Consider the following 27,736-nt stretch of genomic DNA (forward strand, 5'->3'; position numbering starts at 1 on the left):
GGAGTCCCGCTCGAAATACAGCGTGTCTGTAGCTATCCTAGTTAGAGATGTTGTTTCATTCTGTCTCATTTAATTAGAAAGGAAATGAAGTCATCTATAATTTTTGTCACACTCCTGTTTATTTATATCTCTCTCTTTGAATATGCTGTTGCGAGATGTTTTAAAAGAAGGAGGTTTGTTGCAAGTAATCTGAATTTAAATGATACAATGGTACCAATTACTAGTAGGTTAATTATGGCAACTGAAAAGGAGAGAAGTATTGCTAGAAGATATGCAAAATTCATGATATTAGTTCACCTTGAGAGATTATTTTTGAATAGTGGTTCTACGGAGAGTAGAAAGAAGATGAAGAAACTTGAGAAGGAACTTAGAATGTCTCATAGGGAATGCAAGAAACAAAATATTCTTCCTTTCTGTCAAGATGTCGTTATAGCAGTTTTAAAACCTGACAATAATCCTAGTGAAACTGCAGATATTGTTGTAACTAATACTATCGAAACTATAGTTGAAGAGAGGGTTCAGGTACCATCTATAAAAGTGGTTGATAAAGAACTTATATCTAATACAGAGGAAGAGGTCATTACTGAAGAAATGAATATTGAGTCACCAAACAATGAGAAGATTTATATTCAGCCTTCACCAATTATACTAGCTGAATCCTCCTTAACATCTAAAAAATTAAATAGTGAATCAATTAGGATTAGTGAGGTTAATTTAGTTAATCAAGATCAACCACAAACTATCTCACCACCTTTTGAAGGGAAAGAAGAAAGTGAATATACTGTACACTTTCTCAATAGTAATGAAGAATATATCACCACAAAGGATGGTATTGTACTTAATAGAAATACAGTGGAACAAGTAAGAGATATCTTGAATTTACTTATTAAGGACAAGCTATTAGAAAGTGGGTTTGTTGATTTACAAGTTCCTAGGGATGTATTTGAAGATGTTAAGAGCAAGGTTCTTAGGAATTTCGAAGCAAATTTGATAGAAAAGGCAGATATCGAGTCCCATCCATCAGTACAGGGGAAAGTAAAATCTATTGCTTTGATGTACTTTAGACAAGCCTGTGAAATGATTTAATTGGCAATTATCTATTGAGGTCACAACTAGGCAAATATAGAATATTAGCAGAACAAATCCCTATAACTTTGTATTTACTTTGTAAATTGAAATTAGGACAATTATCTATACCTTAGTAATTGGGATGCAACAAGTTACTGGTTACTATTTATTAATTGGGGGTAGATAGTCAGGATATTACTTTAAGTAACCAAAGTTCCGTGATTCTTAAGTTTCTTTGATTTATAACAGCATGACTTAGAGTCACTATCAATTGAATAGCAAAGTTGGGATTCTTTATGAGAATTCCACTTAATAGGGAACCGGGGTAATATATTCCTTATTTTATCTACAGTGATCTTGATAGCTTTATTGGGACATTTTAGTATAGAGTAGTTGGTATATGAGCTGTTGAACTTTAAGTTAGTTGGAGTGGGAGTTATATATGTAGGATTACTTCCTTGTTCTTCACAAGGTGATGATATTTCCAATGGCTGACTTTTTCCAACTCCATCCAAATTTTGACTATGATTACCAATATCTATTGTAGAAATATTAACCTCATTGGATACATTGCTTGAAATTGGTCCTATAGTGTATTCTCCAGAATTTTGGTTCATATCCTCAATTGGTACGTGATGAATTCTCAGAAACTTCTTAGGTGACCTGACTTCTAACCAATCTAATACAGAAAATATAACTGGTATTTCTTCACCTTCTAAAATATAAGGATTTTTTAGGAACTCTAGGGATTTCAGTTCTGCAGATTTTGAATTTCCATTGGTCATCTCTCCATAGTCCAATATAATGTCATGTCGGTTTATATTTGCATTAATCTGATCTCTAAGTAGAATAAGTTGTAAAATAATGAATATGATTAATGTCATTAACTATAAGGAGTAGCACTGCAGGACATTGTACATTGTAGAATATTAGGTGGGGTATTGCGGGGGACTTATTTCCTGTAGTTATTGTATTCTTAAGTGAGTATATGGTGTCTATGGACCCACAATTGAATAGTTTGTACAATGCTACAGCATAGAGGTTTCTGAGTATGTTCTCTTTTTATATTTGTTCTTGTTCTTATCCTTAATTTGCATTATTTTATTTTCCTTGAATCCTTTCTTGTTATACAAACTGAAATAGATAATATAGTGGAATATTAATTTATGAGGGTGTATTTCAGTCACAATGTAATATATATAGATGTGTACTAATGCTAGCATAAAGTGCTCAGCACTGTTTTAAATAACTGCTAGATCCATTATATGTAATAGGAATTTGCAACATGTGGCGCTCGAGATGGAAAGGAAATATTGTAATTTAAATTAATAAGAAAAAAAAGGTTGAAAGATGGTAAATAGGAGAAAATATAGAAAAAAAAGTGCCAGGTGTAGTGTAAAAGAAAATAAAGTATTAAAGGTAGGAGCTTCTGGCCTAACAGGTAACTTAAGGAGAAAGGTAAAAAGAAAGCAACGTATAAAACAGCTTTTATTTCAAGATAATTTACTTGGGACTACAGATCCAGATTTAATAACAACAACGGATATTGCTAGAATAAGTAGCAAAACAATTGATTTCCTACATAGGACTGGGCTTAGACAAACACACATTTGCGCTGCTACAGGAATTAATCAAGCAATGCTTTCTATATTACTAAAAAGTCCATTATCAAAAAATTTCTCGATCTCAAGGAAGTGTGATGCTATAATTAGACTTCTCAATTACTATGGTAGAGTTAATGAAGGTATTATCTCATCTGATCCTGCAACGGCCCCAAAAGTTATACCTACAAAGAAACTAAGCTTGGAGGAAGCTCCCAGCAGGAAGTCATCTAGAATTCAATGCTCTAGAGAAAAATACACTATAGACCAGTCTTCTATTGCTGCAGATACACTAACAATATCTAGTGATTCTGATAGTGATGGTATTGAACAGACAAAGTGTGATGATTATTTGAATAGCGAAACAGTGAAGTTAAACCAGACTCCTCTTGAAAATGAAGTCCCAAGAGTTATATGTAGTGAGCAAAAGTTAGACTCACTACCTTTGGGCTTTCAGTCAACTCCCAAAACTCTTGATAGTATTGATCCAACAGAATCTTTAAGTAAAGGAGGTCTCAAGAATAGTTTAGAAAAAGGTGAAACATCTGGTTGCAATGGGGAGATAAAGTCACTTGAATGTATCAATGATGCAGCTATATTTGGTTACATTAGTACTGTTTACCACAGATATAAAAGGAGTGGCATGCCTATATTACCTTTATCAAATAAGTTCTGTGGAGACAAAGGAGGGAGTGTAACGAAGGAAATTAAGGATCTCTACATGAATCCGTTATTAATACCTCTAACAATAAATTTGCGCCATTATGCTTCAGCTAGTAATTTTTCTGAAAACAAAAAAGGCGTAGGTACAAGTTCAGTTTTATCTGTATTTGCATCAAATCCAGCTGCATTCTTGTCTAGTATACAAGGTAGTTGTTATGCTGCAGAAAGATTTGTATGGAGCTCGAATGCAAGTGAGGAGCTTCTTGAAGCTTTTGTAGAGAATCTTAGTAGAGAGAGGCACCTGTCTATATTTTTGTCTAATAACAGTAAAGTTAAAGCACTTCAAATGCTTAAGCGTGAATTAAGACATGCAATGAATATGTATCTCGAGTTCTTATATGTACTCAGCTTCATGGATGTACCTCTAGATAATAACTCTTTACTTATTACTGAAGTCAGTTTAAATGAGACTTTTGACGATATAATTATTATGGACAAGTTCAAATGGAATATTTCGCAACCTACATGGCGGCTTAATGATTATATAAACAACCTAATATCTGATCTAAGACTTCCATCTGAACTATCTCACTTGTTACTACATAGCGCTTTAACCCAAAACTTCAACGCTATTAAGGCTACAATTCACAACTTCTGTAATTCAAGTAGTGTTACAAGATCAACTGAACCACATATAACTGTTGCTAATATCAAGTATGGTGGAGATGAGGAGTACAATGATTTCTCTAGTGAATATACAATGAACAATGATGATGCAACATTTAGATACAATAAGGAAGTTATTTATTCATCTCTAAATGCAGAATGCAAATTTATACCATGCGGTTTTTTTAATGAATGGGGTGAAAATGCTGATATTGATATGGGATCAGATGATAACCCTAAAATATATCCAATAACCGAAGATGCTGAGGAAAGAAGACAGATAGAAAATAGGAATCGTTTTAGGAAGCGTAGAATGTGACTATTAGCTTCAGTATGCTGCATATATAAATTATCAGTAGCATATTACTATAAACTCTATTTCGAGATTGAACCAATTTGGCTTTTCTAATGTCTTGGGATGAGAATTTTCTACTTTTTGCAGTATATTATTCAGGTGTATTACATTGCAATGATCTTCCCACTAAGAAGTAGATTATCAACCTGTGGTATATTTCATCTAATGAGTCAATGCAGAAATATTTCTTACTATGACATTGCAATAATAGGTGCAGGCCCAGGTGGTTATGTATCTGCACTTAGGTCAAGTCAACTGGGGCTTAAAACTGTCGTTATTGATTCGAAGGGAGTTGCTGGTATGTTATTTACTTAAATATAGTTTTACTCTAAAGCCATTTAGAACTTCTCTTCTCTCCATTATAGGAGGAACATGTTTGAATGAAGGCTGTATACCATCAAAGACATTGCTTAATGCATCACTACAATACTGGAAGATGCGGAATTCTTCTTATTGGGGTATAGATACATCTTATAATCGGATTGATTTGGATATTTTACAAAGAAGAAAGAATGAAGTTATACAACAACTTAGGTCAGGAATCAAGTATTTATTCTCTAAGAACAAGATTGACTTTGTAAATGCTGAAGCTAAAATACTAGATCATTCTACTATTGGTTTATCTAAGCCGGTTACCTTTAACGGTTTGGAATTCTCAAGAATAAATGCTAAGAATATTGTCATTGCTACGGGTTCTACTGGATTAAATCTGCCTAATATTGACAATGTAAGTACACAAAATTTACATATAAATAATACAATTTAGCAACTTTTTACTGCAAGTCCACTCATTTCTCCATGAATTATGCAGTGGAGAGATCATTTTCTCCTTGCTATACTAATTAAAATTCTTCAAAAAAAATTAAAGATTGCAGGAGTATCAGTGAAACTTGTTCCTTTTTGCAATCCTGAACTTTTGAGTACAACTTTTAATTTATATAAATAAAGTGGTTGATTTTCAAATGTGATATTCTATTCCTTTAGGTTGATGAAGAAATTATAGTAACTAATAAGGGTGCACTAGAATTTACTAAGATACCAGATCACTTATTTATTATTGGAGGTATGTTTAATTTGAAATTCAGATCTTAATAATGTATGCGTTTGTATCTCCAAACTTTGAGCTACCTATCAGCTATGATGAGTTTGGTCGTTTGTACGCATAAAAAGATTTAGTTGCATCATCTGCATAGTTGGATTTTCTGGATTATTAGAATAATCCTGGATTGAATGCAAACACCTTTCTTTTTTTAACTTAACTACTTCACCATATTAACTTGTTCTGTAAAATTACTTTATTTTTTCCTTCAGGTGGTGTAATTGGCCTGGAACTTGGAACTGTCTGGCATCGTCTGGGGAGTCAAGTCACTATCTTGGAATTTGCTGATACTATTCTCTCTAACTATGATCAGGATATCAGGGGTATCTTCTTAAAAAATTTACAAGAAAATTTTGACACTAAAATTATAACTGGCGCTCAGGTTAGGGAAGTAACTAAAGATGGTAATAATGTACAAGTTTCATATGAAGTAAAGAATTCAGGTGATATAAAAACTGTAAGTTCCCTTATATTATATGAAATCTCAACAGTTTGCGATCTCTCTTTGTCATTTATGCAAAAGTATATGTGTCAATGATTTTCTCAAGTTCGCAATACTAATGATAAATTGTTACAACACCTAACTTGTGGAAATAAGAACATCTTAGGTGTGCCACGATTTTACACTGAAAGTTCTGACAATTTCTCTCATCTTATATGTCATTTCATATAGGTAATATGCGACAAAGTTTTACTTAGCGTTGGCAGAAAGCCAAATACCAAAAATTTAGGTCTTGAAAATATTGGAGTAAATGTAGATCGCAGAGGATATATTCCTATAGATCATGAGACATACCGTGTCATTCCTTATTCAAATATTTATGCTATTGGTGATGTAATAGGAGGGCAAATGTTAGCACATAAAGCAGAGGAAGAAGGGATTTTTGTTGCAGAATTTATTGCTAACGGGAAACAGAGCCCTATACATTACGATGCAATCCCTACTGTAATTTACACACACCCAGAGATTGCATGTGTAGGATTCTCTGAGAAAGATTTGATATTAAAGCAGATCCCCTTTAAGAAGGGGATATTTAGGATGAATGCTAACTCACGTGCAAGAGTATCAGGTGATGTTGAGGGTTTTGTGAAAGTATTTGAGCACAGTGAGACGAAGGAGATTTTGGGTTCATGTATTATCTCGGCCAATGCTGGTGAAATCATACATGAACTTGCCCTTGCATATAGGTATAGAGCATCATGTGAAGACATTGCTAGACTATGTCATGCTCATCCAACTTTAAGTGAAGCTATTAAGGAAGCATGTTGGTCTGTTTCGTTCGGAAGTGCTATCCATATGTAGAAATCCAAGATTTGTATGCATTGTGTTTTGAAATGTGCAGAAAGTGATCTCTTTAGCTCTTTAATCATAGCATTATTAGGAATTTTAAAGGTGAAATTATAATAAGATAATAAAAAACCTGAATTAAAGATATATACACAAATCCTATTGTCAGCCCTTAACTTCTCATTGGGACTTTAAAGGTGCTCTCTATTATTAAATATTGTTCTTCTGATTGGAACATATTCATTATTATCAATATTGCAACCTCTTGTATTTCTATTTAGGAAAGTCCCTACTATTTGCACTATTCAGTGAATTATCCTGTTTTTGGATCACAATTCTTCTTTGTTGGCTAGTGTTCCCTATGCACTTCCCTGATATGATATTCGATACTTTCCTACTGTTACCAACTACATTACTATTACCTCCAGAAGTTACAACTTCCCCATCAATATCTCGTTTAACATTCATTCCATATTTAATAATGTCATCAGAAGTCAGATTATTTAAAATACTCAAAAGTTCATAGGCACTTGGTCTGTTGTTAGCTTTCCTTTCAAAGCATTGGTTTAACAAATCAGTTACTGTTGGATGAAACCAATTCGGAACTTTAGGCCTTTGTTTCTTAATTACAACTGCATTAATGACATCATCATTATTATTGAACTCAAAATATGGAATTGGGCCTCCAAATATTTCTAATAAACAGCAAGCTGCTCCCCAAATATCCGACTTCTCATTTATGATTTTGCCTGTATAAAAGCATTCTGGGGCCATGTATCTTGGTGAGCCTCCATTTTCATCGAGTGTAATCCCAATAGTATTTGTATTGCCACTACATTGCATAGATCTAGTCTGCCCAAAATCGCATAATTTCATATTATTTTTATGATCTAGTATGATATTAGCTGTTTTTATATCACGATGGACCATACCCTTTCTATGAATATAGCTTATAGCATTGCATAACTGTCTAGCTATTTTCAAACGATCAGATGCAGAAACAATCACTTTATTTTCATAAAGTAAATCAAATAGATTTCCATTCGTCAGATACTCAGTAATAATAGCATAAAAGCCGGGTTCTAAACAAACACCGACATAGGAACATATATTGGGATGTCTTAAATTCCTATAAGCATAAACTTCTCTTTCTAGTGACTTAAAATTCTCTTCTGTCATACGACTTTCATTATCGAATTTCCAACGTTTAACTGCAACATCTCGATTAATCCATTTGCCACTTTTAATGCGGCCACGGAATACAACTCCAAAAGTTCCACGCTGAGTTGCTGGCTCCAGTATTAAGTCTTCAAGTCGAATATATTCTGATGGAGTCAGATTTTGCAGAACTCCATCACTAGCATCTGTAGCTCTCTTTACTAAGTCTTTCTTAACCTCTATATAGCCATTCTCAGAAGGTATTAACATAGATGAGGAAAATAATGAATTAATAGCAGATGCCACTAATAACTGTGTACTGCTTCCTCTGGTATTGCGACTTTGCACATTATCTGCGCTAATCGAAGAATTACCCTTTGCAGTTATTGAACCAAAAGAAGTAGTTGAAGTAGTTGAAGTAGTTGGACCCATTATTTCGGAATCCTTTTTACTATGTTCTGTTTGTTTATTATATTTCCTATATATATTTTTCCAGGCTACTTGTTCCTTCATCTCCGAATTCATCTGACACTTGTATGAAGCTTTCTTTAGTGTGTAGTCATCATAGTATGTATTATTATAGTCTGGGATAAAATCTCTACAATGAGATTTCTTAGTATTATTACAACTTAGTGTTGCAGGTGCAATTATTAAGTGCGGTGATGAAGTAGATATTAAAGAACCAGCATCTATTCTAGATGAATTGGTAACCTTTCGATAAACTATTGGAGGCACAGTATAGTCGCTTCGAATTGATATTGCTGGCCTAACAATATGCCGAGTTTTAGGTTGGCTCATCACAACGACATTGTTATGTCCTGAACCATAAAGATGCGACATTCTGCTTATTGGTGATACTGAGGTACACCGAGTATTATGTTGAGTACATGGCGGTGTTGAGTACTGATATGACATAACAGAGCGCTGTTCTCTACCCGTCCACTGTATATATCTAGTAGGCAACGCAATATTATGACTTGTTACATTTTCAGGTAAATAAGAAATACCATGGAATTTAGTTCTTTCATAGACCGAATTGGCACCATTATTGTCTTTAAGTGAATAGAGTATGGAGGTTAATGGTACTTCGTATACGTCATTATACATAATAAAACCTTAAGTCTAGCGTTGGAGTTCACTGGTAATTTCTGTCCTTATACACTTGATTCTTCTTGGTACCATCTAATTATTAACAGCAAAGTAAATTTGTGTCTTATTATCATGTTGACTTACTCTTGACATTATCTACATCAGTGCGCCACGTAAAAATTCCACGCAACGTATCATGTCTTGTGGGGCTATACATGCTAAGCAACTACCTCTTTAATTAAATCTTATGAGCATAAAGGAATTAAGTAAATAATTAATATTACTTAAATTGTAGCATTAATTAGACACAACATAAATACTTAGATATATACATAGTTGTTTCTTTTATATAGTAATTTGGTTTATAATAAATTTGTTTTATTTATTGTCAGACTGATTATTTGTAAATTTCCCAACTTATTTACTTAATTTAAAGTGTTACATCTGATTTGATTTCTTTTGGCTCATAAGTTATTGGATATATTTGGACCTTTCTTTACAGCGGCTAGCGCACTGGTGTTTTTTTTTTTCATGAAAAAAGAGTATTTAACACTAGCTCTATGCTATCTTGGTATTATACGCTGTAGTGACTCATGTAAACTATTATCTCAGTTTAGCATAGGTAAGTGGTATATTACATTTACTTTATTTAGCAAGCTATTTGTGCTAAATGAACAAATGATCCTAGTTACTACATGGTAAAATCTTTTTTTTAAACAAATTATTGATAGAATGCCCAACTTTAATAAATAAACGATTGAAAATGTTACTTACTCCTCTAATAGCGGTGTCGTGTAAGAAGCTTACTCACAACAATGATAAATATTTAAAATGGGATGGAAATCTAGTAGTAAGTTTGAAAAACTATTACTACTTTTTAAGTTAGAAGTGACATATCATTATATCAGATATTCCTAAGAAAATGTTTCCAAGGTGAACTGATCTTTATATTGATTGCAGATACTTCTAAATTTCCTATAAAATACGCTCCTATGCTTATGCAAGAGCTTAAAGTACGCTTAAAAATATTATTATTTGGTTCGGCAGTAGTCGGCAGACAGTCAAATATATCTAATAAAAATTTAAATAAAACTTTTAATGCTAATAGTACTATTTATTGTATAGCATATATAATAAGTCAATTGAGAACTGGTAGCTTGGATAGACTACTAAGAGGAGCTACTGCTGAGCTATTTGAACGTTATAATAATTTCAAGTTACTTAAAGAATGTGTAAATATTGAATCTCATGTTGATATCGTTAAGTGCTCAGTAAACAAGGCTATAGCACACCTCTTTGGCAGTAAAGAGAATCTACATGTTTTAGAAGAAAAGACCTTGAAACTTACACAAGATGCACTTTTGTTTAGTAGTGATGCTCGGAATTTATACAAGCAGAAACATGGCAACTTCCTACTTAGCATATACACAACAAAAATATTAATATCAATAGCTATCGCAATTTTTTGTATTTACAAAAGAATAAAATAAGCTATTTACTTCTGCATAATAGCAATAGCTCATTTGAGAAATAACCAATTAAGTGAATTTCTATTTCTAGTGTTGTGATTAACAAAAATAATTATAAATTATTATCTCTTCATGAAGAAATATTGAGATTTCAAATATTAGTCTTTGTGCATTCGTAATATATATGTATTTATATTGCTCACTTTCTTTGTATAAACCTTAGTGGGACTATTCAAATTACTACAGAAAGTTAGACTTGTCAGAGTATCCCGACTCCTTATATTTCTTAAAAGCAATAATACAAGCAATTAGGTTGAAAAATATGCCAATTCCAGGGAAGCCATAAACAATGGTCATACCAAGCCTTGATACTCCTGTCACTTGTAAAAGTGCACCTGGTAAGACACTTCCAAGTGCAAAACCTAGAATATGATAGGTAATCATCGATACTGTAGCAGCAAATTGCCTCATTTGAAGTTCAACAACACCAACACATATACCTGTAATTGGGGGAACTAAAAATGACCCAAAAAATAGTAGTCCCCAAATTCCTGCAATAGTTGCAAAGAAGTGATCAATAACCAGTGCAATTATACCAAATACTGTTGCAGTTATGGAACATCCTAGACAAAATAACATTGTGTAGAATAGTCCTTTTGGAGTCTTATAACCACCTATTGAGTCTATTAAGAGGGCAGATACTATAATGCCTGCAGTAGGTGCTGTTCCTGCAGTGGTTGAGAATGACATCAAAATAATCCCTTCATTTGTATTATATGTCTGCTGCAAAAATCTTGTTGTCCAGTATTGTACAGCTGTTACTGTATAAAAAATTATTGAAAGTACAATCACTGATAGAATGTAAATATTATTTTCAGATAAGAGCTTCCAACGTTTAAAAGAAAAAAATTTAGTAACTTTTTTAAGTCTTGAGTTACCTATTTCGGAATTCTTGTCCTTAGATGTGCACAGAAATGACTCTACCCCAAAAAAAATGCGATTTGATGATGAAAGTGGAGAAATTCCAGTAGTTATATCTGCTAGTGATACAGAATGAGAAATAGATGGAGAAACAGAATTCTCAATTGTCACAGTTGTTTTTTCACTGCAACTTTTTACAAAAATATTCAAAGCTTTTGTCTCTGTCTTTATGGGTGAAAAGTAACTTCTTGGCTCATCATTATCAATTGACTGTGAAGTAGATATAATTGAGTCGATACTCGGAGGAGACTTCCTCATATCAAACATAATTTTTGTCATTGGAGTGATGGAGAAATTATTGGATGAATTGGAATACTCTTCATTATTAGTATCATAGCTACTTTTAGAGGTATTAGCTGTAGATAGTGTGTTTGGGCTTTCAACCATTTCTATTGAACAAAGTGAAAATTTGTGCTTTTTATCAGAAATATTTATATATATATCACTTGTACCTTGACTCTCATTTTCAAGTCTAATGTTATTGGCTATGGCTGATGATATCTTTTCAACGTTTATCTTAAGTTCTTTAGATTTGTTATATGGCACATTGAAATATGCAGCGTTGGTGAATATCAAGCAAATTGAAAGTATAAATAAAGATACACAGGGAACAACAAGTGAATATCGCCATCCATTATGAAATCCTTTTGTAAAACCTGTAATTAAATATCCCATGGCAACCCCAACAATCATCGTTATTTGTGAAACACCCATCCAAGCTGTCAGCTTATTTGGTGGAGTAAATTCATCAATCCATACAGGCATATAAATACTTAGAGGTGCTTGCATTGCACCAATAATAAATCTTGATATAAAAAGTAAAGCACTCGATGTTGAGGCCAACATGAGTGCAAGCCCAACGGATAAGAAAATAAGAGAAACAGTAATAATCCACTTTTGGCTTGAAACTTGTAGTAGACTATTCACAATAAAAGCCATAAACATTGCCGCAATATATGGTACTGCACCAAGCAGACCAAGCTGAACATTCTGTAAGCCAAATTCTTCTGTAATAACACCAAGTAAAACTGGTAAAGCCCCAGTGTCATAGTTACGTAGGGTTTGAGTCAGAAGCATCCATGAGAATACGAAGCGTATAGCGTGAGGATGTTCTCTAAAGCGTTGCATCCTATAGCAAGGTGGGTTTATTGCTTCACTGGATAGTTTGTTGTCCTCTGCACTACATCTCTGTAGTGAGTCTCCCTTATTACCAATCATCTCAGTCTTAGATCAACAACATATCTCCAAATACAGTGGCCAGTGAACAGGAATAAATAAGTGAATACCAGATACTTCACTATTATTTCAAACTATTACAAAATAAAAGCTTATAAGACAAAGTGGCAGCGCTAACTCCATACCGCCATAGATCACGGTATCTTGGTAATATTAGGATATAATTATAAATCTCGAAATCTATATTTAAAACTTATAAATCTGGTTTTATCTAGAATATTTACTTAGGGATAGAAATATGGCATTGTTGCCCACGCAAACACTTATGACAGTACTATTTAAATGATCTTGATCAGCTAAGTGATGAACTATACAAGCATCAGATGCGCTGACTGTGTAAACACACTTTATTGTCTGTTTAGAAAGATTTCTAGGACCTTTATGTAACTTATTGAAATGACATAGCTTATTTAAGCTAAAATTGTTGGTCGAATCAGGTTCAATAACTTCATTAGTAGTATTTGAAGAAATGATAGTATATGGGTAGTTATTGGGAAGTTCGTGTGAAATGAGTGGTAAAAGTTTAGGATCTCCGAAATTAGAATCATAAAGTACATAACTTTCAGGCCCTTTCCAAAGATCAATTTCTCTGAAGTTGATTATGGGCAGTGTATTCTGTTTAGGTCCACTCCTAATATAGTATCCTGCATTAGCTAATTTACAAAAGGTTGTATATGATGACAGTGATATCAAATTGGAACCTAAGTTGCACTTTGTAAATAAACTATAAAGATACATTATTGGAGTTTGCAACCACATTTTGTTATCAAGATCCCAAGAAAAAAGTAACATTGCACCTCGCTCTACAAGATACAAAGTTTCTTCAAAATTCAAGAAACTACCATAATTCGATTTTTCACCTAAGAAGAGATTATCAATCATTATTTTAGAAGGAATTAAACGAAGAATTTTCTTCAATCCAAATGTATTCGGTTTAAGAGAATCCAAGATTTTACCAGAGGAGTATATAATTACTGAGCAAAAAGGTTGCATATTTGTCTCATGTAGGTCTCCTAGTCCAAGCCAAATACCAATAGACTTGTTGTTTCTTTTTGCATATTTCCATGTAATTTCATCTAAAAAGAAACATATTGGTTTTCCATCATTGTGTAGTATGTAAAAGGGGTTTCCCCAATGTGACCTAATCTGAGCTTCAAAAGAGTATTTAGTTATTATATGTGATCTAATTTGTAGATTTTCCATTAGTGCAAATTCCTCTTTAAAGATAAATCCACTACATAATAATATACTGATTATATTTCTTTAAGGAAAGATGTATTTTAGAAATATAAACTCAATTATAACTGTACTTAGGACTTAGCGTTGTCGTTCCAAAACCTCAACCTGACCGCCTTTGATGGCCCCATCAATAACGGTATCCAAATTTGTAGTAATTACTTCATAGGGCTAATTACATTGAATTTGTTAAACTTATTTATAAAAGAGTTTGATTCACTACTAAATAATACATAATAGGTACTTCTTTACTGTTTATTATGCAAAATGAAGCTTTTAGCAAATTCAGTGTTGCTATCAATCTCAACTTTGTTGATAGTATGTGGAAAGTGTAAACATGTAAACGGAAGAATATTATAAACATAGAGCCATGCAAAAAGAAATCTGTTCTAGCTAGCTACAAAAAAATTCATTCTCCTAGAATTATAGCTATAAGTAACGAGTATATAGTTGCGCTTTTAATACAAATTTAGAAAACCGAATTAATCACGGGATTATCCACTATTGCTATATTAAAAATAATTGGGGTACAATGGTGATAATATTAATATGGTTGGCCACTTTTATTTTACTTATATAGCATCATAGGTGAAATATTCCTATCCTCATTAATGGTTAAATTTGCAAGTTATCTAAATATTGCAATATATCAGGGTGTACTTTATTAGCTTTTAGAAAATGCAAGTAGTGATGTAATGATGGAAGTTTATACCTGTCTTATCGCAAGTAACGACGATAGCTTATATATCGGAGATATATCAGGTTCAACTGTCTTTGTAACTTAGTATTTGAATCAGTTATTTTCTTCTCACCGAATAAAGTTATTGTAAATAAACAAAATTTTACCAGGGATTTTTTGTTTTTATATATTAGCTTGTTATAACTTTTTCACTTATTGGACTACTATTCCTGTATCAATAACTCCTTTACTTACTATTATGTATTACTGCTATGTAATTATTGCTTGTACTCAATATCAGTTAAAGTACAATTTAACAAAATAAAATCTCCAAATAGTAACTTCAAAAATATCATCTTCTAGAATATTGAAGATTGTAAATATAGGAACCTGTGAAACAAATAAACTTTTACAAAGAGAAAATGAGCAGGATTCACTTGATAGAGAAGTCATTGCACAAAGTGACAAATTAAATGGTATCATTACCATACATGTCAAGATATAAAACTTCGGGTATGTTGGCATTTTTAAAAGCGATTGAGGAATCTGCTGTAATAATGGCACTGCAAATCTTTGAATGGACAATTCCAAGCCCATTGTATTCAAGATATAAAATAACATGTTTTCCTTTTTCAGTCACTCTCTTAATATGTTTAAATAAAAATTACTTATTGAACTTTGCTCTATTCGAACTAATTTTCAGTATAATACTTCATATATGGGATGCTATACCAAATTTTTTCTCGCAAGAGAAACCAAGGTCACTCTTTCTATAGAAGTTCTAGTTTCAACATATTTGAATAGCATCATAATTCCAGAATTGGTACAATATCTTCTCCTTGAAACGAAAATAATGGGACTATCACCTCAAATTCTTAGCTTCACTATTATTACTTGGGGAAATTCACTTTCAGACTTCATAGTAAATGTATCTAAGATTGGACATGCTTATATGGGGTTATCTGGGTGTTATGGAGCTCCAGTATTCCTCATATACTTTGGCTTTGGTCTGATTATCCTCATGCAATGTATTAAAAGTGATTCCAAACTGGTATCTATATTATTAGAAAAGTCATCTACATTTATATTATTGGCAAATACAACTTGTATGGCTTCCTATTGCATTCGTAATAATAACCATATAAAAAATTCAATTATTCGGATATAATGGGCTCTTGTACATACTAGTATTTGTTGCAATTATTACATTAGAGTTATTTCTTGTAATGAAATGAAACTAAGAGAATTTAAATTATTTGATATTAATGCCAGCTTAGCTTTTTAAAGTAAAACCACTTTGGCTCTTTCCTACAACCGCCTTTATTATTAACATTTTCAAACTATGTACTAAATACTTAGATATTTAAAGAAGAAATAATTATTACTTTACAATACTATCAATGGTATAGAATATAGTATATTTAAGGAATGGTCTTTGAATACAATTGTTCACTACAAGATAATTCACTTGTAAATATTCTATTATATAGGAGTTCTGGTACAAGAGTTGGATTTTTCGATACCCAAGTAAGCTTAATAAAACAATATTTAAGCGATATTTCTAACAGTGCTGAGGAGCTAATTAACTTGAGAAGCATTGAATATAGTTGCCTTGGTTTGAAGGAAATAGATGACGAGGTTGCAACTTCAAAACTAAAATTCAAATTTATATGTGAAGTATTTACTGGGGATCAAACTGCACTTTCCTTTCCTTATATTCAAACTTGGAAATGTATTTTCGCTATGATAATTATAAGTGAAGAAGAGAAGTTTACAATTGATAGCAAACTAGCTGAATTGATTAATAACTCTTCATATTATATATTAGATTTTATTTATGTATTTGACTATAATAATCCCACAATTGAAGATAGTAACAGTAATATAAGATGGTGTAAAGTGAGCGGAAGTGCTCCTGCTGAACTGATGAATCACTTAAAGTGCATTTATATTGGAATTGTCGATAAAATGATTGAAGTATTCAAACTTAGTATAAACTCTAAATTTGATGTAATTCTTGCAGCTGAAGGTGAATCTGGTACTTTTACAGGCCCTACTTCTTTACGTAGACAGAAGAAATTTCTTGGTGATATATTAGTACTTTTAGGATTGCCAATTGCTGCTTGTCATTATTATAATACAGCACTTGAAGTATATAGTGAAACAAATGCACAAAGCATGGTTGACATTGCATCTTGCTTAGAAGGTCAGTCTAAAGCTCTTTATAGTTACTACAACAATTCGAATTTATCGGTAGAATGGTGGCAAGTAATTGTTCATTCTGCTACGTCATTTCTTTCTGAGATACCAACTCCTTTACAACATTGTTTTCTACCTTTACCATCACATATACCTGTTGCTATCGATACCATAACATTTAATCAAACAAGAAAATTAACTCTATTTGATATGATTGTCAAAAGACTTAAGTTAGCTTTGTTATTGATGGAGAAAGTTTGCAATATTCAACTGAACCCAATTTCCCTTCCAGATACTCTATCCTTTACTAAAGGAGGTAATAAAGTATTTCCATTATTTGAACTTGTATTAAAAGTAGCAAAAATATTAGCAAGTGGTATTTTTACTTACTATCAAACTAATAGGAAACTTGTTGCTGACTTTCTTGATCCATACTTTAAAACAGTTTTTACAGCTGTTTGTGAAGTGCCTCTTAACCATATTCAAATCTTTACATATTTCCTTATGGGTTGCACCTTGATATATCAGAGTATTGGAAGTCATAGAAGGGTTGGGGTGATCTTATTTTATTTAGCCAGGCTATTTCAAAAGAACAAACTTTATATCCCAAGTTACAATATTTCTTGCATAAATTACATATGGTATTCAGATTTATTTAATAAGGACTCAGTTGAGCGTATTGATCTCACTTCTTTACCTTTGATACTTATAAATAGCGATGAGAAAAGCAATAGGAGACATTTCATGTGCAAATTATGTAGAGCCTGTGGATTTTATAAACTGATAATGAATATTGCAAATTTAAAAACAAAGGGTATTAGAAATACTGACTTTCACATAGAAAAAGATCATTCATTACATAATACTCATTATTTGCATACAAGTTATCTTCAATATCTCTCTATATATAAACATGACTTATCACTGAACTATAAGGGATCATTAATAGGCGAATTTAGACATCCTGAACTCTTACAAACTAATAAATCAGGTGTTATAGATGATGCACTTATATATTTAACACCTTTTATTTATGACTTCTCAAAATATGGGATCCATACATTATTACATATTTATCGATGTCATACTAAAAATAGATTTAATAGACTCGTTTGGCATACGCATCCAATGCGCTATGAACTCATTTGTCTCTTGCTGATACTACAAGCCAGTATTTCATATAGTTGTTCATCAGGGTCTATTTGGGCACTCTGCACTCTAGTAGAAAATTTAGCATATCTACCCCCATATTATGATATTGAAACTGTAAAGATGATTCAATCAAAATGTATTGATGCTCTTACTATTGTGAGTACTTCAGCTTTACTTGTTCATCGTGAGCCTACAATTTATGTTGCAACAAATCAGCTAAAAGATGCAATTGAAATACAATCAGAAGTTACGACACTTTTCGGTAATTTGAAGTCTTCATTGCCATCTTTGTTATTGTATAGAATCACTTTCGATACTGCATCAAGAAAACGGATTTGTGCATATTGTAACAAAGATGAATATTCACATTTTGATGGAAAAAACAATTTACAGTCAAATTCACACTATGAATGCTACTTTAAATCTATACAAACACCTTTATGGTTTGGATGGCACATATCGATTCCAGATATTTCACTAGAAATGTGTTGTAACAATAGCTCTGATACTCAATGGATACCTTTGCAAGAAACATCCCTAGACCAAGAACATATTTTTTCCGAAGCAGCAGATGAATTGAATGAAGTATATAACTCAGACCTATTTCTATATAATCCATACGAGAAAAGAAAACCAATTTCATCTAATGACAACCAAAAAAGAAGTTCTATTATTTCCACAAACTCTCTATTGGATGTACTGTGGACATGTGGAACTGCTTATACTATTAGTGTATCTCTGTTTAATTCACTATTTGTTCCACTAGTTTTAGACAGTTTTCACGTTATTATTAGTGGAGAGGTTGAGTGTGATGTATATCCTGTTTCTGTCGTTATCCCTCCAACAACACGCTTCTGTGTACCTGGATCAGAAGTTAAAGTTGCAATTAATGTAACTCCTAAAAGTTTGGGTAGGTTTGCTATTATTGGTATATCTTACAAATTTGCTGGGATAAAGTACACACAATATGGTTATAATAAGGTCTCCCTTAATAACAAAACAGAATACTCTCCTCATTTGATAGTGACTGTAATTCCCCAAGTTCCATCTTTTATTAATCTTTCATGGGAACAATTTGAAAAAGATACATTTACAGATACTGTCTTACAAAACAAAATATATAGTGGTATACTCTGGTTTGAGAACCAGAGGATTGAAGATTGTGAACAAGATCAATATAATAGTCTTTTTTCTCTAGAATGTACATCTATTTTATTAAGCAAAGAAGACTATGAATTGTGCAAGGGTAAAATGGAATTATCACTTGCGAAACCCACAGTTTTAGAGAGACAAGGAGTTATTATAAACTGTAACTGTTTACCGAATATTGAGAAGATTTGCCTTAAGTATTCAAGTCGATATCAATTCAATGGCAAGAATCTACTGGTTTCTTACTTTGCAACAATCTTTACGCGCATGTGCCCAAGTCCTAACATTGTTAATGTGCAGGTTTTACCAATACTAAACTATATCCCTTCAGATTTACCGCCTTGTAACTCAAATAGATGGGATGCAAGTGAATATTGGATAATATGCACATTAGAAAATACTTCACAGACCCTACCACTCAAATTCTCGCTTGCAATAAACATGAAATCCAAAGAAAAGTTCTCAGAGGAAATACATCTACCCCCAGAAACGAGAGGGTACAGATGGATGTTCAGAATATCTTCAAAGTATATCGGCGAACTATGTAAAAATCCTAATTTGCCACTATTAGCTTGGAGTGCTTACTATCCTCAGGCCCTATATCAAAAAAATATTAACGAAAAAATAGAGGATCATGGATTTTTATTCCTTAAAAGTATACTTCCTCAATGTTTATCACATTATAGAATTAATTGGTATATAGAGTGTAACGGTGAGAATTTACCTAATAACTCAGTATTCCCATGCAACTCTATATTGCAAATTAGTATAGTTGCTCAGCCTGTAAATAATACTGTTGATAACACAAGTATAAGAGTAAGGATACTACCGTATAAAATTCACCAATACTCCAAAATAATATATATAGAAAATGAGCAGGAAGATAGTTCACTTTCTACACAAATGTCTAAGTTTTCTTTCTGTATAATTGGATTAGAAAGAAAGATGTTCCAATGGGTAGTTGGTATTGAAGAAATGGATATGACCAGTTATAGAAGTACACTTCATTGGAAAAGTGAATTACTTTCCATCTCCTTCAATTGAAAATAGTTGGAGATCTTTGCATTAAAGTACTTAAATGATATAAAGAATTCGGATTCTGAAATACTGAATTCACATTTCCTGTTAAAATTAGTGTTTAACCCATTAGAAAAAAGTGATGATTCAGTCCGTCTTTTTTCCCGGTAACTCTTGTAAGTATCTTCTTGTATAAGGTCTCTCTCAAAAAAAAATTCACTATTAACATTGCAGCTATATACATATGGAATACAAAAGTTAGGATTCATACAATGGCCACTGCTATTTGATATATCCTTAACAGTCCACAGAAGTATCGTCATCATGTGCTCTATAGTAGACTTTGTAACTGTTACATATTTTTTATCAGTTAAATAAAAAGTAATAAATATATATATTAATAAGATTGCAATATTTCTGGAAGTTATATTAAATATGTCCTGTATATACTCTTCATCTTTAAATGTCGTATTTTCACTGTTACAGCACTCAATTGATGAAATTAGTGAATTTAGCCACTCAATAAATATCTTATCAGCTTTTTTGTCACCGTATATTGCTTTCCACCTATGTAAAAGGAGGATTAAGAAGTCATCTAAATATGATTCAATAAACTGCAAGATATGACGAAATGCTGACTCCAACTGTATATCATACAACTTGGGGAATATCCAACTCCACAAGGTGTTTGTAAATATCATTCCTTTCTTTATATCACTAATAAAATGTTTGATATATGCTCTTACTTCTGTAGAACTGAATTTCTTAGTAATAGCACTAGGTTTATCTTTTTCAGAATTATTTTTTATTTGGGGAGTATAGACAAATGGCACTTCAACTAGCTGTACAAGTGGAACACCACGGCTTTTGCGTAATTCATTAATCTTCAACGCATTATTATACGATTCAGGTGTTGCTATAAGTGCATCAAACTCAAAAATATCTGCTCCACCAACTACGCTGCATATCCTCAATATAGTGACTGAAATATCTGGTGATAGGGAGTAAATAAAAGATAGGACATTAGCAGCTCTCAGGGAAAAATCCTAAGATATAACCAAAATAAGGTTAAATACTTCATTTGTAAAAGTGAAAGAATCTTAGCTACATACCTGTAACAAGTCTTTATCACTTTTGTTAGCCAAAAGTGATTGATCTGTTATCCCTATTATGACCATCTCTTCAGCCAACCAAGTTGCAACTGTTATGTTAACCTTGTGCCCAGGATGTAATCTATCAAATGTCCCAGCAAAAAGAGTTCTTTTAACAGATTGTTGCATAAATTCACTGTCATTCAAAATCACTGAGAAATCTTTGCTGTATCCCCAGCTTGGAAAAGAAACAGTTCGTTTTGAAATAGTGAAGACTGGAAAACCGTTATTTTCAATATCTTTGATTGCACTATTATCAACGAAATTGCACTTTTCAAACTCATTTGAATCTATTAACAAGAAAGAGAATTGTTTCTGACAAATGGAAAAAAATATTTCATTTACTTCGCTTGCAAAAAAAACTAGTGGTCCATGCTCATCACAAAGTGGAAAAACATTTGGATTGTAGTATAGTTTACTAATTGGTCCAATTGTTCTATTTATGTGATTTAAACATTCAGTTTTTAGTGGAACAAAGCGAATATCAAAAGTAGGTGCTTTATTAAGAAATTCCATAGCATCTAAGGCTATTTCATAAGCCTTTACTAAACTATGAATATGTTGATATGTAAGTATCAAAGTGGAGTTATCTTTCTGATTATCCAAGTCTTCTGCATAACTCTCGGAAACATTCCCCAAGTTACAGCTACCTATATTGCAAGAACGTACAGAATAATATAAGTACAAAGAGTGCTGTGTCTTAGAAATACAGGAGTACAGTAATCTAAACAATTCATTTCGAGCTTCGCTTGATATGGCTATATGTTCCCACCAAGAAGAATTCAGGATAAGAAATCCGCGTCCCACACTACACATAGCTTTATTAATAAATTTCATACATTTCCATTAGTTATATATAGTTTATACATTTATATGAGACGAAATAGATGCACAACAATAATACACAATTATTCCTCTTGCAAAAATTTAAGTGAAAGGTGTATTCAAGTTTTAGAAGCGCTACATACATAGCGCTTGCAAAGATTTCAGGGTATGTCTCTTGAATTCCACTTTTGACAAGGTGAAACACTAGATATTAGAATAAGAAATGACAAGTACTGAAGCAGAACAGAATAGTGCTAATAAGGCGAAATTGATGCCAAGGATACTCTGCAATAATGATGGAGGTTGCATTGGCAATAAATTAGATGATGGAACTCCTCTCAATATACCTATTGATCGATTATCTAAGGCAATTGAAACTCTTAAACAACTTTCTCAGAAAATAAGAGACAATAAACCAAGTGACTTATTACATTCTGTAGGTATTGAGATGTCCAATTGTTACATAACTCTTCTAGTTAGTCTGAAAGATATCCCTAAATTTGTTAAAAGCAAGCACATTCCTTTAGATATTACAAATCCATTATACAACTATCCCAGTAACGAAGTATGTCTTATAGTAAGGGATCCACAGCGTAAATGGAAAGATTTACTACAGAAGGATTATCCAGATATTAATATAATTACTAGGGTAATTGGGGTAGGAAAATTAGTGAAGAAGTATAATACATTTAAAGATAAAAGAGAACTTTGCTCAGCATATGACTTGTTTCTGTGTGATGATAGAGTAATTGAAAAGATGCCAAAAATATTAGGATCATACTTCATAAAAACTAATAAGTTACCTGTAGCTATAAAGTTGCGTGAATCAAATTTAAAAAATACATTAAAAAAAACCTTAAATTCCACATTTATGACTATACGTCGTGGTCCATGTGTTGGAATAAGAGTAGCCAAGTTAAGTATGCATACTAGTGATATTTTACAAAATATACAAGATGTCATTAAACAAGTATATACATATTTCAATGATAGTAATCTCAGTAAACACTGGAGAAATGAGATCACTGGATTATATATACAAAGCACAAATACACTCGCACTTCCAATTTGGGTTGCAAGGATTCCCTTGAATATCGAATTGAAGAATAAAGCCTGTTCTAACAAGAAATTATATAATAAAGATGAGATTAAGTTGGAGAAAACCTTGAAAAGTAAGACAAAGAGTGTCTCAAAGAGATAATAGTAAATGGAATATACATTATGAGACCTGGGTTATTCTGATGTTAAGAAGACAATATGCAGTACCAAATAAGGTTATTGAATACTTCAGAAATATTATTTGTCTATATAAATAAGCTAATACTAATAATAATTCCATATATAGAACTAGATAAATTTGGGAAGTTTTAACTCATGAATAACTGATGGAATAAGGAAAAAAAACATGAATTAAAGTCTACTTATTATAATACTAAATAGCACAATATGAACACAGTCAACTACAAAAAGTTACTGTATTGTAATAAGAGGAATTCATATTTATTATGCAACTAGGACGGCTGAATAAAATTTGTTTTTTAAAGAAGTATGCGGTAGTTATAAATTGGGTTTAGATTACTAAAGGTATTCAAAACATTGAATTCTTCAGGTGCACTTTTTAGAAATGAATAGGATAGTGAAGTTGAATTAACATTGTTTAATAATTAATATACTAGTTACTTTCTTCTTCACTTGAATCCTCTAGAAATGACTTTGTCATGGAATTTTTTCTCGTGTTTCTTGAGTTGGTCACACTCTTTTGCTGTATCTTCATTGCTGTTAAAACTTTAAGTTCTTCACTTTTTCTTATAAATTCCATTTCAGCTTCTCTTGCCTCTTCTATGGTGGTTGACATCATCACTCTATTTCTTGGATCCTTAATATGAATAATTTTTTCTATATTTCTTGGCCTAAGAGTTAGCTTGTGCTTAATCTCAGACAATCCAAGTTTATATGTTGAGTCAGTCGAGTCATCAAATAGTAGAGCTTTCTCATTACCAACAATACAATCATAAGCAAAAGTCCCTCCAATGTATAGTGAATATGTATTGTCACTCCAGCGTACTAATGTTGAATTAAAGTCCATATTTCCATCTTCGCCAGTACACCCATTGATGCAATGCTTTTCTCCTTCATTCTCTCTTATATTTACAGCAGATCCTATTTGAAGTCGTTGTGGAAGCTTTAAAGTAGCAAAAATACGATTCTCATTTAAAAAGTCTGCATACTTCTTTGGACTTTTTAAACACAGGTTTAAAAATTTTTTTGTGATCTTACCGGTATTTTCATTGTTTGTAAAAGTAGTGAAATTACTGTCTGATAAGAATTTTACTTTATCAGTTTGTTCACTTTCTAAAGTTAAGGGTTCACTTTGACTATTCAACAAAGGCTCTTCATATGTTTGATCAATCATATAAGTGTTCTCACCGTCACCAAAAAGATCAGAGTCAGTCTCACTTTCACATATAGTTTCTTGTACCTTAATGTTATCACTTCCCACTGAGAAACCCCCCTCTAAATTTGATTTCATAATCTTATATGTACTTTTTGAATTTAATAGCCATAAATTTCCCCTTCCCTAAAAAAGTGTAGATTTAAAGGTTCTTAATAAATAGTCTTGAGGCCTAAAAATTTAAACCCGCTTTAGTTTCTGCAAGTACTCTAGTATAAACTAGACTAAGGTATTAGCCTCTAGCTTGTTACTACATAACTACTTTATTAAATACTATAGAGTTCTCAAAGTGATTATACCTATGAAACTGTATAGATATTCTTCACTAAAAGTACTATACAATTATAATTTAAATAGTTAATAGAACCAAATCTCACTATATACAGAACAACTGTCTATTTCATAACTTCATTGTGACAAGAGGGAAACTAAATAGAAGATTTATGACTTCTCAAAACCATTATTTCCAAATTAGTATATATTAGGTTTAAGGAATATTAATACTTAAGTTCTAACTTCATATCTTTACTTGGTTTGAACTAAAACGGAGTAAAAGCTGATAAATTCGGTATAATATTGGATATGGATATTTCATTGGATTATATTTTTGTTATTTTTAAAAGTAATATTTCACTTTGTTAGTATTGAATTAATAGATTACTCTTAATTATTTAAGTAGCTAATGTTTATTAATCTCAATATTTTCTTCTGACCACCATAAATGTAAATAATTTAAACTATACTAGCTAAAAAAGTCTTAGAACTTAAATCATTTGAGTGGGAGATTATTTTTAACAAAGAAAGTAAGATTAATCAAGAAGATAGAGATATACCAAATTGAATTATTTTTTTTCATTTTCTGTTTGATTGCATAGAATATATTTCTAATGCTATAAGGCACTACTTTGAATTAGCTAATTCAATTCAAATACCACAAATTTTCTCTTAATTAAGCAAAAAAATACTAGTTCTCAGATAAAATAACTTTTTTTTGTAAATTTTTCAGTCAAAAGGTAGTTATTAGGAATATAGATATATAGAAAAAGTAAATTATAAATTAGTGAAGAATATGACAATTATTCAGAAGCTGATTTTATGGTTGTTCATAAATATAGGTTACTAACAAATCTTATAAGCTTATAATCTGTTATATTCTAAGCAACTGTAGGAAATTCATTTAAAATATTCAGAAGTTACAAAAATCAAAAAGTAGCTACTATACCAGGTAATAAGAGAGAAAAAAAAAAAAAAAATAACCAGTTACATTGCACTTTAAATTCATTTGTACAAAACGTAAAGTTAGCCTATATTATTGTGAAAAATTAGACTTGACCTAAGATTTACATAAAGTATTTTTCTTATGTCTAGTTAAGAACTACAATGAACTCCAGATGAGTGTAAGTATCAATCGTCCATTGACTTGCTCTATTCTTTGTTATTTATAGGAATAATGAAACAAACATATTTCTCTGTGGTCTGCATCTGATTGACAATTTAAAATCTTCCGATGAGTTATAGTTTGATTGTGATTTCACTCTTTATTTAGATAAGCCCTAGAACTAAAAAAACTTTTTATAGGATTTAATACATGTTCATAAAAGTCCCATCTTGAAATATTATTATTGCATACTAAATGTTCAGTGAACCAGCTTGGTAACATATCTTGTATATATTTTCTTTTGTAACGGTGATCTAGTAATAGAACGACGGAATAATCATTACTGTGTCTCAATGCACGTCCAATACATTGATTTACTATTTTCATGCACATAATTGATTGAAAAGAAAGGTCATCAGTATTTGTAGTTAGATCAGATTTTTCATAGAAATATTTAGCCTTCGCTTCTAGTATGGGGGTATTTGGAGGATATGGTAATGATACAATAATCAGACACCGACATAACTCGTCGGAGAAATTCACACCTTCAGATAATCTGCCATTTAAAACTCCAAGTAGAATTGCACCAGCGTGAGTTTTATTATTAGAATATATACATTTTTTATATGATTCCCATAATTGTTCATTTTCTAGAGCTGTTGATAATTTATTTTCTCTAAAAATTTTCTTCTTCTTAATTTGCTCTAAAAATGGTTTAGCTTCAGCTTCTCTATGTATAAATCTAAAAAATACTTCGAGGAATATAAAACTATTAAAAAATATACAAATTCCATCTGGTATTAAGGGTAATACCAAGGCAAGAGTTTGACATAAAGCTAGGAGTTGGTCGTGGCTAAATCTTGTATTATATCTTAAATCTAGAATATTACCATCTACATTCTGAGGTACAACTATTCCCAAAAGATTATTCTTAGAGATGGATTGAGTTGCTGAATACATATAAACACTTGAAGATGGAAGGTGATTGTAAAGAGGCTTGTACTCAAAAATAGGTTGTAAGGTTCCACCGATAAGCATTGTAGAACGTGAATTTTTCATTAAATCTTTGAAGAAGCAGTCTACGCTAATTGGGATTAAACTACAGTTTATATCTAGAATATTTGAAGAATGATTAAAATTATACTCAATAATTATTTGGTCGTACTTTTTATCAGCCGAAATAAGTGCATCAATGAAGGATTTGAACGTATATAATGTATTAGAACTGATTGTGTCACCTTTCCCATTTTTATCACTTGAATATATTTCCATTATTGAGAATCTTTTCATTTTACGACATAGATTGTTGTTTTCAATAAAGGTTTGCAGATCATTCGTATTAAAAAAGCTAAAATTTATTATTTTAAAGAAGTCTGTCAAGTTATATGAAATAACTCCAGTATTATGCTGTAACTTTGAATCACAAGTATCACTTGATTGTCGTTTCAGTGATCTATATGAGTTAACTATTCTCTCCACATTATTAGTAAACATAGTTATAAATCGAAGCAATTGCCTAAATAAAGAGAGATTATTTGGAGTAAAACTCGTGCCATACTTTTCAAGATAGCCTTTACAGTTGGGAATTAATTGTTTGCATGCATTCAGATCTATGCTAGCCTTGTAACTTGATTCAAAGGCATTAAAAATATTATGTGCCTCATCAATAATACATATAGTTCCCAAAGAATTAAATTCAACTCCTAGGGACTCTCTTGTTGAATTGTTAAATAAAGTAGTATAAGGTATTAGAGTAATATCTGAAAATTTGTTCGCTTCCTTAACTGCATAGTAGGGACAGGCCTAAACGAAAGTAAAATTGAAT

General features: G+C 31.7%; 14 protein-coding genes across 14 annotated transcripts in view, besides 3 other annotated features; 7 read left to right on the plus strand and 7 right to left on the minus strand.

Annotated features, from left to right (window-relative positions):
* Positions 1 to 84: 84 nt before the first annotated feature.
* Positions 85 to 1,086, plus strand: CMU_023400 (uncharacterized protein; the record flags this gene model as incomplete). Its single annotated transcript, XM_002139648.1, has 1 exon — positions 85 to 1,086. One exon carries the CDS (start codon positions 85 to 87, stop codon positions 1,084 to 1,086), a length of 1,002 nt encoding a protein of 333 aa, XP_002139684.1.
* A 182-nt stretch (positions 1,087 to 1,268) lies between these two features.
* Positions 1,269 to 1,952, minus strand: CMU_023410 (uncharacterized protein; the record flags this gene model as incomplete). The annotated part of the gene is made up of 1 exon (XM_002139649.1): positions 1,269 to 1,952. The coding sequence occupies one exon, from the start codon at positions 1,950 to 1,952 to the stop codon at positions 1,269 to 1,271; it is 684 nt and encodes a 227-aa protein (XP_002139685.1).
* Positions 1,953 to 2,418: 466 nt separating this feature from the next.
* On the plus strand, positions 2,419 to 4,317 carry CMU_023420 (uncharacterized protein; the record flags this gene model as incomplete). Its single annotated transcript, XM_002139650.1, has 1 exon — positions 2,419 to 4,317. The coding sequence occupies one exon, from the start codon at positions 2,419 to 2,421 to the stop codon at positions 4,315 to 4,317; it is 1,899 nt and encodes a 632-aa protein (XP_002139686.1).
* Positions 4,318 to 4,582: 265 nt separating this feature from the next.
* On the plus strand, positions 4,583 to 6,755 carry CMU_023430 (dihydrolipoamide dehydrogenase family protein; the record flags this gene model as incomplete). Its single annotated transcript, XM_002139651.1, has 4 exons — positions 4,583 to 5,080; positions 5,338 to 5,416; positions 5,665 to 5,909; positions 6,126 to 6,755. The coding sequence occupies 4 exons, from the start codon at positions 4,583 to 4,585 to the stop codon at positions 6,753 to 6,755; spliced, it is 1,452 nt and encodes a 483-aa protein (XP_002139687.1).
* A 258-nt stretch (positions 6,756 to 7,013) lies between these two features.
* Positions 7,014 to 9,005, minus strand: CMU_023440 (protein kinase domain-containing protein; the record flags this gene model as incomplete). Its single annotated transcript, XM_002139652.1, has 1 exon — positions 7,014 to 9,005. The coding sequence occupies one exon, from the start codon at positions 9,003 to 9,005 to the stop codon at positions 7,014 to 7,016; it is 1,992 nt and encodes a 663-aa protein (XP_002139688.1).
* A 745-nt stretch (positions 9,006 to 9,750) lies between these two features.
* On the plus strand, positions 9,751 to 10,477 carry CMU_023450 (uncharacterized protein; the record flags this gene model as incomplete). Its single annotated transcript, XM_002139653.1, has 2 exons — positions 9,751 to 9,837; positions 9,896 to 10,477. 2 exons carry the CDS (start codon positions 9,751 to 9,753, stop codon positions 10,475 to 10,477), a joined length of 669 nt encoding a protein of 222 aa, XP_002139689.1.
* Positions 10,051 to 10,087: a sequence feature (AT_rich).
* Positions 10,478 to 10,560: 83 nt separating the features above from the next.
* Positions 10,561 to 10,582: a sequence feature (AT_rich).
* A 114-nt stretch (positions 10,583 to 10,696) lies between these two features.
* On the minus strand, positions 10,697 to 12,655 carry CMU_023460 (major facilitator superfamily transporter; the record flags this gene model as incomplete). The annotated part of the gene is made up of 1 exon (XM_002139654.1): positions 10,697 to 12,655. The coding sequence occupies one exon, from the start codon at positions 12,653 to 12,655 to the stop codon at positions 10,697 to 10,699; it is 1,959 nt and encodes a 652-aa protein (XP_002139690.1).
* Positions 12,656 to 12,880: 225 nt separating this feature from the next.
* On the minus strand, positions 12,881 to 13,876 carry CMU_023470 (uncharacterized protein; the record flags this gene model as incomplete). Its single annotated transcript, XM_002139655.1, has 1 exon — positions 12,881 to 13,876. The coding sequence occupies one exon, from the start codon at positions 13,874 to 13,876 to the stop codon at positions 12,881 to 12,883; it is 996 nt and encodes a 331-aa protein (XP_002139691.1).
* A 1,430-nt stretch (positions 13,877 to 15,306) lies between these two features.
* On the plus strand, positions 15,307 to 15,756 carry CMU_023480 (uncharacterized protein; the record flags this gene model as incomplete). Its single annotated transcript, XM_002139656.1, has 1 exon — positions 15,307 to 15,756. One exon carries the CDS (start codon positions 15,307 to 15,309, stop codon positions 15,754 to 15,756), a length of 450 nt encoding a protein of 149 aa, XP_002139692.1.
* A 260-nt stretch (positions 15,757 to 16,016) lies between these two features.
* CMU_023490 (uncharacterized protein) lies at positions 16,017 to 20,132 on the plus strand (the record flags this gene model as incomplete). The annotated part of the gene is made up of 1 exon (XM_002139657.1): positions 16,017 to 20,132. The coding sequence occupies one exon, from the start codon at positions 16,017 to 16,019 to the stop codon at positions 20,130 to 20,132; it is 4,116 nt and encodes a 1,371-aa protein (XP_002139693.1).
* Positions 20,133 to 20,475: 343 nt separating this feature from the next.
* Positions 20,476 to 20,509: a sequence feature (AT_rich).
* Positions 20,510 to 21,205: 696 nt separating this feature from the next.
* Positions 21,206 to 22,072, minus strand: CMU_023500 (uncharacterized protein; the record flags this gene model as incomplete). The annotated part of the gene is made up of 1 exon (XM_002139658.1): positions 21,206 to 22,072. The coding sequence occupies one exon, from the start codon at positions 22,070 to 22,072 to the stop codon at positions 21,206 to 21,208; it is 867 nt and encodes a 288-aa protein (XP_002139694.1).
* A 232-nt stretch (positions 22,073 to 22,304) lies between these two features.
* On the plus strand, positions 22,305 to 23,282 carry CMU_023510 (uncharacterized protein; the record flags this gene model as incomplete). Its single annotated transcript, XM_002139659.1, has 1 exon — positions 22,305 to 23,282. One exon carries the CDS (start codon positions 22,305 to 22,307, stop codon positions 23,280 to 23,282), a length of 978 nt encoding a protein of 325 aa, XP_002139695.1.
* Positions 23,283 to 23,753: 471 nt separating this feature from the next.
* Positions 23,754 to 24,611, minus strand: CMU_023520 (uncharacterized protein; the record flags this gene model as incomplete). The annotated part of the gene is made up of 1 exon (XM_002139660.1): positions 23,754 to 24,611. The coding sequence occupies one exon, from the start codon at positions 24,609 to 24,611 to the stop codon at positions 23,754 to 23,756; it is 858 nt and encodes a 285-aa protein (XP_002139696.1).
* Positions 24,612 to 26,064: 1,453 nt separating this feature from the next.
* The window catches only part of CMU_023530 (DNA repair helicase family protein), a gene marked incomplete at both ends in the record, with an annotated part of 2,490 nt that continues 818 nt past the window's right edge, over positions 26,065 to 27,736 (minus strand). Inside the window, one exon of the mRNA XM_002139661.1 lies at positions 26,065 to 27,714. Coding sequence (XP_002139697.1) covers positions 26,065 to 27,714 — 1,650 coding nt within the window. The remainder of the gene's footprint in view (positions 27,715 to 27,736) is intronic.

This window comes from Cryptosporidium muris, genomic scaffold (genome assembly GCF_000006515.1).
Source record: "Cryptosporidium muris RN66 scf_1106632353999 genomic scaffold, whole genome shotgun sequence".
NCBI classification, from domain to species: Eukaryota; Apicomplexa; class Conoidasida; order Eucoccidiorida; family Cryptosporidiidae; genus Cryptosporidium; species Cryptosporidium muris.